The following is a 12331-nucleotide window of genomic DNA, read 5'->3' on the forward strand; positions in this document are numbered from 1 at the left end:
AAGCATTAAATGAAAAAAACACTTAATTGCTAAACTATGCATTGTAACCATTACATTTTATCTCTTAAATTCTAGCATCCAAGATGCATGTTTTTTGTGCATCTGTGCTTGTAGAGGCAGTAAACCCCTTTTGCAAAATTAGCTTAATTATTAGGGCTGGTGTTTTGCCCTGTGTAATGCAAGAAATATCACACACCATACATATTTACTAAAACAATAGGCAAAAAGAATGCTCAACATAAGCCATATTCATTGAATTTATGCTGGTAAAGGAGTATACCTGTAGCCAAAACACCACAGGGCAGATCTTCAACTGACCTTATACAGAATACATCAGGAAAAAGTCTGCATAAGCTTCTAGAAGCCCCTCAAACAAGGAGCATATATAAGATTTCTTGTGTATACTTAACTGTCAATCATTTTTAAATTATTTTTTTTCTTGGATATTAACATAAGGATTTATAATATGTTATTCTAATATATGTATTAATCTAAAAAATACCATTTGTGACTGATTTTGTAAATGAAATTGATTAATATTACTGTAAGCAATTTTTTTATACTCAAACTTACTGCTTAACTTACATTTTCTAAAAGAGGCACATATTTTATAAAGTATTTGAACATACAAGAGTTGATGGAGAAAAAATAAAATACCGGCATAAAGTAGGTTTGAGATGAGTGCCAGAAAACCCCCCAAAAATAACCACATGCAGCAGATTTTCTGCTTAGGGTTTCAAAAGTTAAATGTCCTATTGATATGTTGTCATGCTAAAGGGCAGACGCTGAAAATATCCTTGCTCTGCAAAAATGTAGAGACGCTCTCCCCAGGCAAGGCAGGTGTTTCTGATTCTACAGAACCATATAAAAACCAGAAGCATTTCAACTGTTTGCTTTCAAAGCTGTGTCCTGAAAGATCACCACTTGAAAGCTGTTCCATTCTGCATTTGTTTCCTTTGTCTTCTAGTGCCATCATGTCTCTCTCAGGCTCAAGTTCCGTTAGCTGGTTAGCTTCTTCTCAGAAGTCCGGATACTCACTTTCCCATGGTGCAGCTTCTGGTGGTGGTGGTTTTTCAGCTGGTCTGTCCCGCTTGAGTTTAGGAGGATTAGGTGTGGGAGGAGGTTATGCCGTTGGAGCTGGAGGATCTGCCTTTGGTGGAGGAGCAGGAGCAGCTGGTCTTGGTTTGGGTAGTGGTGTAGGTGGGGGATTTGGCAGCATTGGAGCAGGTCTGGGAGGTGGTCTTGGTTCAGTTGGTGTAGGAGGAGGATTTGGTGGAGGATTTGGTGGAGGTGTAGGAGGAGGATTTGGTGGAGGTTTAGGAGGAAGTGCAGCATTTTCTTTGGGGCGTTCTTTGACTGCAGGTGGACTAAGTTCAACCTTGAACGTTGGTGCACCTCGTGTAGTGCCCCAGCTACTGTCTAGAGCTTCAGAGAAACAAACCCTAGCAGGACTAAATGAGCGCTTCTACTCTTACATGGAGAAAGTGAAACATCTACAGCTTGAGAACCAGACCCTCCAGACACAACTGAACTTTTTGACCGGTGGCACTTCTGTTACATCATCAGATTCCTCTGCCCCAGTCAACTATGAACTTCAGCTGACAGATCTTAGAAACACAGTTGAGAGTCTAACTTTAGAAAACGTTAGATATGAGATTGAACTTGACAACATCAGAGGAGCAGCTGAAGAGCTTAAGACCAAGTAAGCATGTTTACAAAAAATATTTTTTACAAGGCTATGATTGTAAATTTACAAAAGACAGCATTCGTCATTGAATGTATTATTATTCTATCACATCTCTCTACAGATTTATTTTGTTTAAGTGTGAATTGCTCCTGTGTTTGAGATGATATTTTAATGATACTGTATGAACAATAGGGGTAATTTAAGAAGACTAGTGGATGAAGTGCAAGAGCACTTAGGGATAACAATTTAATTTATCGTAGAAAATACCTAGACTAAATTAAATGTTCTTGCAAATGTCTAGCTCATAAGCAATTCATATACTTTACATCTTTGTTTCAGTTGTCAGTTATACTTGAAATAATTTTTTTCAGGTATGAACTAGAATTGGGAGTGAAATACCAACTGGACACAGATATTGCTGCAATGAAAAGGGTAACTTTTAAACTTTTAAATGCTGTCAATGCTTATAGCAATCATGGTGCTTTGAATGCCTAAAATTTTCCAAACAATAATTGTGCTGTTAAGTATTTGCAAAAATTCAAATCAGTAACCTAAACATATATCCTGCCAATACACTTTGCGACAATCTAACTCTATCAATACTTTGCGAAGCTAATTGCTGTGACATTAAACTGTATCAAGCTAGTTACTGTGAAGGAAGTGACATGTTTATATAATAAATTACACTACAAGTAAAGAAAGGTGTACATTTACAGATCTGGAGTGCTCTGAATGAATCAGCCAGTGCTGGTCTATTCAACTCTGCTATAGGATTAAGAAATATCCTATAACATGAATCTACGCCCATATTAATTAGGCAAATATAAGATTCTACTTATTTTGTTACATTTTGTGTTCTTAATCATAGACACAAAAACAATGTTTAGTTTACATCATATATTCTAAACAGGGTCCTATGCTAAATCAATAGGAATCTTGAGTTCACACAACATGTGTTTTCTCATTGCACTCCTCCACCCAGCAATCTATTCCTTCTTTCCCCCATCAAAAATTCAATATGTCCCTATTCCTTTAACAGAGTAGCACTGCACTGCACTGCAATGAATAAAATATCTCACCCATCACAGTGTGAACTTTCATTATTCTCTTAGCAGTTGCCCTCCATCCCCCAGCATTAGATTCTGTCCTTACTTAAAAATGTAGAATTAGGGTTATTTACAAATGTTATGTATAGCCTTAACTTTACAAGCTGATTCAGATAGTCTGAAGCTAGTGGCATATAAAGCAACTTTTCAACAATGTATTTGTGTTGGCCGAGGGATACTTTAAAAAACCCATGTCTCCTTTTTGAGTGTATGAGCCAGGGGCGTAACTATAGAGGAAGCAGACCCTGCGGCTGCAGGGGGGCCCAGGAGGTATAGGGGCCCCATGAGGCCCAAATTTATAAATTCAATAAATATTAGTAAAACTAGTCAACTTCTAAACATTTTGGGGGCCTGAAAAAATAATTTTGCTGTGGGGCCCAGTAACATCCACTGGTATGAGCAAAAGGAATTTGTTTTTAATAGCATGTTTATACATGACAGCATTTGTTTAAACATATAGATTTGATTGAATAATATTTAAGTTGACCTACTGAACAACATAAAATGTAAAATGATGCTGATAGACAATCTACAATGTGTGATATTACAATTACAATTTTCTGTTTCAGGATATTGAAACTGCTACTGATTTACGTACCACACTAGAACAAAGGTTTACCTCTGCACTGGATGATCTTGATTTCCTAAAGAAGACACATGAAGAGGTGATGTATATATATCAGGTTTCTTGCTCTAATTTGTTGGCCAGACAAGAGGGGTTATAAACTTACCTCACCACAGTTAATTGGCAGCATATTTCCCTGCAGTCATTGAGCTAAAAATCACATTTATTAAAGGTACTTGTGTGAACATGCACTCTTTGCTGTTCCATATAGCCTTGCTGTTCCGAATAGAGTACAGTTGCACCTATTGACGAAGGTAACTGTGTGAACCCTAAAAATATAGTCATCTCCAAACCAGGCAGTTGCTGCAGGGTTCCCAGGGGAACTGTGTAATTTGCAGCAGCACAGTTGCTCCAAAAGAATCATACACATGCTGAAATGATGTCCACAGAACAATTGTGGCCATTTTGTGTTGTGCAAACTGAACTGCGTCAATTCTATCCTCTTCCCCTGTTGACTGCAATTACACTGGAATCATGGTTAAAAATCCTGCATTGTGGATAAAAAAACATGCTCATTGCTTAGGAAATTTGACCTTTGCACACTGTGGTGCAGCGGTAAATGACCATAAAATGTATTAATCTCCAAAGAGCATAATTCTTTTTTACCCAAAATCAAAAGTGATTTTTACTGCCATTTGAAACTGAAAAATATTGAATAAGTTCCTTTTACACTGGATATCTTTAGATCAGAATAAATGTAACTTTTTACTTTAAAAGGATGGTTAACCTTTAAATTAACTTTTAGTATGTTATAGAAAGACTAATTCTAAGCAACTTTTACATTGGTCTTCATTATTTATTTTTTATAGTTTTTAAATGATTTGCGTATTCTTCTGCGGACTCCTTCCAACTTTCAAATGGGGGTCACTGACCCCATCTAAAAACCAAATGCTCTGTAAGGCTACAAATGTATTGTTATTGCTACTTTTTATTACTCATCTTTCTACTCAGGCTTCTCCTATTGATATTCTAGTCTCTTATTCAAATTGGTGCATCATTGCTAGGATAATTTGTACCCTAGCAACCAGATTGCTTAAATTGAAAACTGGAGAGCTGCTGAATAAAAAGATAAATAACTATCGATATTGTGGCCAGATATCGATCAGGAAGCCCCGTCGGAAGCCCCAATACACGAGCAGATACATTGCCGAATTGGTCTAAAGGACCAATATCGGCAGCTTTATCTGCCCATGTATGGCCACCTTTAGACAAGAACCCATAAAAAAGATAAAGAATCTGTAAAGTAGCGTACACACATGTGAGCACTATATAAATATCAGACAGAAATACTCTGTTTCAATAAATCTCTGTAACCTTTTTTGTTTAACAGGAAATCACCACACTACAGAGCAAGCTGGGTGCTACATCTGACACCTCTGTATCTCTTATTGAAGTGGATGCTGTTAAATCATTTGACCTCACCACTGCATTAAACAAACTGAGAGCAGAATATGAAAAATCTGTTCAGCAGCATAAAGAAGATGCAGAAGCCTACTTTAGAGCCAAGGTAATAAAAGCCTTTCTGTGTGTAAACATATCTATTAAATAATTTTCTGTCTTTTTTTAGTGTTTCCATCACACCAGGCTGCTGGTGTCTTACAAAAATAAATATCAAATTGAGTCTCAAAATATAACCATACAAGTTAATACTGAAGATTTGGAAGTCAAAGAGCTACACTTGTTTCTGATTATAAAATGAATATATTGGAAGAAATGAATCAATTATATGTTATTAATGTAATTACTTTTGTTTGAAGATTGAAGAAATAAGCAGTGAATCAGCAAAAACGTCAGAAGTTGTGGCCACGGTTAAAACAGAAATTGCATCCACAAAGAAAGAATTGCAGACATATAACTCAGAACTACAGTCACTTCTTTCAGTGGTGAGTATTAGAAGTTTTAAATTAAGTCTTATGCACCTTGTGATCTTACAGTCACCATCCCGTTTTTATTATTAAGGCAAAAAATTTATTGTATTCTTCCAAAATATTTACAAAGTCAGCTAAACTGGATTTTTTTAGAATAACAAGGTAACATCAGTAATATTACAGCAAGCATGTACATTCCATGCATTTTAAAATATACTCATGTCCTTTTAACAATTAATTTAATTTCTAACAGCACCTATTTCATTATAATACTAGTTTATAGGAATAAAAGTTATTTGCTAGTAGTCCTTACTTTTTTTTTGTACTTATAGTAGAATGACTGCCTACATTGATGCATATGTTTGTAATGTAAATTGTTTAGTTAATGTGTTACAATAAAGGCTTTTTATTAATGTTTTTTTTTTTCAACTAATTTTTCCCATGCTAGAATTACACACTTGAAAGCAGCTTGGCTGAAGTAGTAGCCAGGTCCAGTGTGGGAGTTGCAGAGTTTCAAGCTCAGATAACAAGTTATGAATCTGCTATTGAGTCTGCAAAAGTTGAACTTCATAAACTTATTGTCAACTACCAGGAGTTGCTGGACATAAAACAGGCTTTAGATGTAGAAATTGCTACCTATAAAAAACTACTGGAGGGAGAAGATATTAAGTAAGTACACAAAATATATTCTTCATATTCTTCATAATTAACCCAATTTATTTCTAATAATTCTACTACATTGATTATTATTATTCAGTTAAATAGAAATAGAAATGGCAGATATGTATACAGAGAGGAAAGTTAGAGATAAAATTTGGTTCTATGACTACTTTATTTGCTATTTCAAGAATTGTAATTTCTAGTTAAAGGGGTAGTTCAACTTTACTTTAACTTATTATTATATAGACTAAGTTACTCCTACACAGACTGCAACTGGTGTTTTGTGTTTTTTTACATTTGGAGTTTTTATTTAGCAGCTCTCCTTTATGAACTTTCAGCACCTATATGGTTGCTAATGTGCAATTTATCATAGCTACCAGGCAGTGACTTGAAGGAGTAACTTCAGACTTCCAAGTCTGAAAACAATACTCACAGTTCAATTCAGCACAGCCCAAATACTATAATCCAAGTACCACAACTTTAAAATCCTGTAGGGCTTCTGCTTTTATTTATAATATTACATGTTCAAAGAGGTGCTATAATCTTGTGATCTCCACTAAAATTGGAGGAAAAAAATAGCCAGGGAAGACCTTAAATCAAAAGGCCATATCGTTCAACCCTTATCTTAAAAGTCGTTCAAATACAATATATTATTGTATAAATTGTATATGGTATTAATTTTCTATACCATTTATATATTGTATTTAACAAAACCTGAACATATTGTTTCAGTTTGCTATCTACTTTTACATATTGGGTTATGATCCTACATTTTACCAGTTAATAATAATCTGTTCATTTCATTTAGATTTCCTGAGGTTGGAGCGCTAACGGGTGGGACTTACACATTCTCATGTAAGTAAAAGTATATTCTATTATGGCTTTGTTTGGTTTTAAAGATTAACGTACAGTTATTTAGAATTGATATTGGTTTCAGCAGTGGCATTTTTAACAGTGCTGGGGGTCATTTATCAACAGTGGGCAAATGTTCCCATGGTCAGTAACCCAAGGCAACCAATCAAATAGTTGCATTCATTGTTCTACCTGCAGCTGAACAAAAAAATCAATTACTGATTTGTTGCTATTTCTTACTGCCCACAGGCAAAATTGCCCAGTGTAGAAAATCAGCTCCAGTTTTTTGCATTTCACCTCATTTGAAATAAACCTTCTAATGTCTATAGAAAACACAATATTAAATTAAAATATTTTAAATTTGTTACAACAAAAATAAGTGCTGGGCCTATTATTATTATTTTCCAGTTAGATTATAAGTTATATATGTGCACTAGAAAGTATAATGTCCAAAATTTAAAGTGACAACAAATAAAGATGTAGATGGAAGGTATATAGTCCTGGATCCTTAGACTGGAAGGGGTCCCAGAAAGTGCAAAGTACAATTCTAGTGTTGATAGATATAAATTGTAATATTATTTAGTGTAAGACTTTTACTGAAGAAAAAAGATTGAATGTGATTAGTGTCATGGCCATGGTTGGGCATGACCAAATTTTACACTAACGGGGTTATTTATCAAAGTCCAAATTTATCTCAATATTTTTTGCTACAAACTCTGATTAAATCTGCTCGGGTTTTTTACGCTTATTTATTATTAAATTTTACCGGAAATTTGCTTTGCAGGAAAAAATCAGATTTGCACAAAATCCAGCGCACATCAAAAAATCATTGGGACTTCTCCCATTGACTTATATTCATCCTCGACAGGTCTGAGATGCCAGATTTTCTGATTCGGACTTTTCCATCCTTGGGGTTTAATAAATTCTGAAATTCTGAAATTTTTCGTGATTTTTGCATTTGGAGTTTAGTAAATAACCCCTTAAGACTTTACAGCCTCCACGAGATTGGGATTTTCTGTACCATGTTGACTTATAATTATTAAACATCGTATGGTTAAAATATTGGTATGTTATACTCCATTTTATTAAGATATAAAGATCTAGGGTGCATTCCACCAAACTATGTTTGAATTAATTAAAATTAATGTTTAACTTTTGCAGCTGATTCTGGCTTTCAGAAAAAGGAATCAGGTATAGGTAAGTAAAACAAATATACTTTAAAAGATGCATCGTTTTGTGTAAGCACTGGTAAAAACATGATAAAACATGGCATTTCAGTATATTCTCATTTTAAGGTTTAGTGCTCCTTTTAGTTCTCCATAATTCCAGTGTCCTCTGAATCGCTAAAACACTTTTCTGAACAAATTTAAACTTATTCCAGTCTGTACATGCCAATATCCTTGATATCTGACAACAACACACATGAGTGCAGATAATATTAGCTCAAAAACAGTGTAAAATATGATATGCTGGCCAACAATCTTCAAAGTGAAACCTACATATTTTCAAGACTTCTGGTTCAGTATTTGGTACCTATTTTGGACAACAATTTATAAGAGATTAAAATGAGCATTTCAGAATGGTTCAGAAGAATCCAGTATGCAACAAAAAAAAAAATGCAGATTTTTTTTAAGCAAGTAGTAACTATCATTACTGCTCAATAATAAATATTGGGCATTGACTGGTGTGTCACCAGTTCTTGCATAGTCTGTGAATTTTAAACAATATTAATTATTTTATTTATTTAAATAAAACAATTTACTGCTCATAAATACATACTGTATCGAAATTGAAGTATATGTTAGTCATTGTTTTAAATGGTATAATTATGGCATATTTTAACATTATACTCTTTTTTTCATCTACAGAATTACACTGAGAAATCAAGCTCAATATATTCCACCTGCATTTCCTTTCTGAATGGGGCTATCCAGTACTAAAAAAGTCTCCTTAAGACAATACAGATGTTTTGTTATTCTATTGCATGAGAAAATTATGTGCTAAATCTACATAAATGTTTTTTTCTACTGCTGGAATATATTCCTTTAATAGCAATAAATGTATAATTTGCATCTCAAAAACCTAAAAGTCACTATTCAAATTGATTTTAACTTTTTAATAGAATATGAATATCCACATTTGTCTGCACCAATTCTCTTTCAATACAGCACTGCACTGCTTCCAATTCAGGAATAATCGAGATAGTTTAAGGTAGAAGTTGAAAACTGATTTTAATAAACAAACAAAAAAAACCTTTTTTGTTTGTTTATTAAAATCAATTTTTTTTACTGAGCCTGTTGAGTGTGGTATATTTTTGTATTGTACTTTACCTGCACCCAGGCATACTGTGGTTTTGTTATGTGAATGCTCTCTCGCTCTCTCACTCTCTCTCTCTCTGGGGCAGATTTACTAAAGGGCAAAGTGACTAACGTTAGTGGAAATTTGCCAGCGTGACATCATTTCGTGACTTTGCAGGCGTAACTTCGCTAGTGAAGGAGGTAGACTCTAGCAGTAATTCGCTCCCTTACGCCTGGGGAAGTTGCGCTCTGGCGAAGGGACGTAACTACGCAAATTTACTAAGATGCAGATTTTACTGAATGTTACCTCTTGTGCCAGACGTGCCTTCGCCACCTCAGACCAAGTGAAGTGCAATAGAGTAGATAGGACCTCCTCAAAAAATAGCTGAAAATTTTTCTCCAAAAAATAAAGCGCTGACGACTTTTCATTTTTCAGGGTGATAGGCTGCAAAAGATCGTAAATTTTTTCTGGGGTACCTGGCTTCCCCCTACATTTCCTAACATATGACAATACACTGGGCTCATGTGTAGGGCAATATAATAACTGTATTTTATTGTATTAAGGTTTCCCGGGCTTGTGTGGTGTAATGTATTGGCTGCAACATAAAAGTCCATTCAACTTTAACTACCCGCCGTATGCAAATTAGGCAACGATAGCGGAACTTCGCTTTGCTTGCCGCAGTAACACTAGTGCAACTTCGCCAGCGTTCGGCGCCTTGGACACAACTTCATATTTTAGTGAATAAGCGTTGTCCTGGCAAATCTACGTCTGTTGTGATGTGAGCAAAGCAGACACTAGCGCAAATTTGGCACTTAGTGAATCTGCCCCCCTCTCTCTCTCTGCAAGTTCTAGTTGGGGTCTATTCTAACCAATGCTTTTTGAAGGGGATCATTTATCCTCTTGCCCAGTGAATCAATACCCCTTTTGACACAGAGAAATAATTTGCTGGGTTACTGGGTTTGCTTTCTGCAGCTTATCTTATTATCTATTAGTAGCAGTGGCATAACTAGATGGTACTGGACCCAACAGCAAATACATTTTAAGGAACCCAAAATATTTAGAGGTTGTCCTACATCCATCCTCTTAGTATGGGTACAGCATTGCAACAATTGGAATCCATTTTTTCATTAGATTAAAATCTTAAACCTTCAGTACACATTTTATAAACTACCTGCTCATCACAATTATAAGGCATCTACCCCAGAGAAGGGATCCTGTCTGGCAGCTGGCCAAGCTACATGCAACCCAGCAACCAGAATGTACTTTCAGTGAAATCCTGCTAGGCCTCAGATCCCACATTGGACCACAGCATACAACCTTGGCTGCTCTCCACTTTGGATCTAGGTCCAGGGGCATTTCTGCTGCAGGAGCTGCCTGTAGCAGTGATTACCTTTTGTGCACAAGATGGTGGTTTGGGACAATTGTGCTCTCACATACTAGAAATGCTGAATTACCAGTTATGAAAATGAAAATTCGTCTCTTAAAAGTATCAGGACCAGCTTTTTGCAGTCCATCTAGTACTTACCTCCAACAAGTAAAATGTTCACCAAAGCAGCATATAAACTCATACCTCTAGCTGCTCTCAACCTTGGACTCACACCAGGCCCTTACCTGGCCCATGTAGCCCAGAGGCAGAAAACACACAAAACAGACAGCATTATACTTGGCCCAACTCTCCATATCAGCTGCCCCATCTCCCCAAGATGACAACTTTCTTGTTGACCACATACCTGAACAGTAAAAATCTAAGGTCAATTGTGCAGAATCCAAAAGCATTTAACGTTGCATAGGACTCCCCATCACTCCCCTACTGGGCACCGTGACTGGTACTATTTCAGTAAAACAATTTACTGCTTATACACCCAGAAAACCACTTTCCAAATGGGTGAAAAATAACATTTAAGACACAAAGATGTTGAAGTGAAATTGATGCTTGTAACTTTCAGTTTCAGCCACACACTTTAAAGCAAATAGTTCAGTGTGATACATGTACAAAGTATCTAAATGTTAAAACATAACCTTTAATAAAGTAACACTAAAAAGAGAAGCGCTCGCACACACACACACACACTCACTGCTATAGCCAACAGGCTACTGGAATTGCAAACTGGAGAGCTGCTGAATAAAAAGCTAAATAACTCAAAAACCACAAATAATAAAAAATGGAAACTAATTGCAAATTGTCTCAGAATATCCCTATCTATATCATACTAAACGTTAATTTAAAGGTGAACAACTCCTTTAATTTCCTGAGAAAACAGGATTCCTCCCTGTGTATTAGGGCATTCCTGAATTCTTAGTTGTCTGTTGATTAAGGTGTTCCCATATCTAATATAAGTAATTCAAAAAAGGTGTTCCCATAATTTCAGTTAGAATTTGTTTTTTAATTCTTAAGGAGGTAGCTCAACTTGAGATTTATTTTCGGAAATGTTATATTTTAGCATGATATAGGCATTGATATTCTGAGACTATTAGCAATTACTCTTCACTTTTTGTTATCTGGTTACTTGGGTCTTATTTATCCGAACACACAGGCAGTGGTTTGAAAGTGAGACTAAAAGTTAAAAGTGAACAACCCCCTTAATTTTCTAATCTCCGTTTTGCTGGTTTGTCTATTCTGTGTTTAATTCAGCTCTGAAAGTGGCTCTGCTTGTTCTTATGACTTGGCTTGCTTACTTATGCTATTGTCTCCTTTTAGCTAGGTGTTTCATCTGTGACCACACATGGCAAACAGCCCTACTACCTCCCTCAGTAAACAGCATTGGCTGCTTCTCTGTTAGGGCATTTGGCAGTTGTTTCTTATTCACTGCATTCTTGTCAGCATTGTTCAGTAATCCTACAGCTTTTAATTTGTTCTCTGTATATATATATACTGTATATATGTACCTTAATAGTTGCTGAACTCCTGTGGGCTTTTTCTGTATTTCTGTATTAGCAATAGTCTTTCTGTATTGGTAATATTCTTTCATATGAGGGACTTCAATTTTTCACCCTAACTGTACGTAAAATTGTCTGCTACATTGTTAGGACTTAGGAGGCTATTCTCCAGTTTTAGCCACTGAGAAACTAAAATAATTATTAATCAAGAGACTGAGCTGTTTAAAACCATATTTTAACACCAGAGTCCGAATCCATAGTTCAACACCAAGCTCCTTGGACTGCACTTCTTCAACTCACTGAGATGTAAGGAAAATATCAAGTAACAATTAACACAGCTTCTAATTTTTAAAAGTGA

General features: G+C 35.6%; 1 protein-coding gene across 1 annotated transcript; it reads left to right on the forward strand.

Annotated features, from left to right (window-relative positions):
* The first annotated feature begins 910 nt into the window (after nucleotides 1-910).
* ouro2.L (ouroboros 2 L homeolog) lies at nucleotides 911-8872 on the forward strand. Its single transcript, NM_001166441.2, is given in 9 exon segments — nucleotides 911-1702; nucleotides 2059-2119; nucleotides 3363-3458; nucleotides 4749-4925; nucleotides 5176-5301; nucleotides 5735-5955; nucleotides 6755-6801; nucleotides 7960-7995; nucleotides 8667-8872. Coding segments are annotated over 9 exon segments (1503 nt in total). The 5' UTR covers nucleotides 911-974; the 3' UTR covers nucleotides 8678-8872.
* Nucleotides 8873-12331: the final 3459 nt, after the last annotated feature.

Source organism: Xenopus laevis, chromosome 6L (genome assembly GCF_017654675.1).
Source record: "Xenopus laevis strain J_2021 chromosome 6L, Xenopus_laevis_v10.1, whole genome shotgun sequence".
Taxonomy (NCBI): domain Eukaryota; kingdom Metazoa; phylum Chordata; class Amphibia; order Anura; family Pipidae; genus Xenopus; species Xenopus laevis.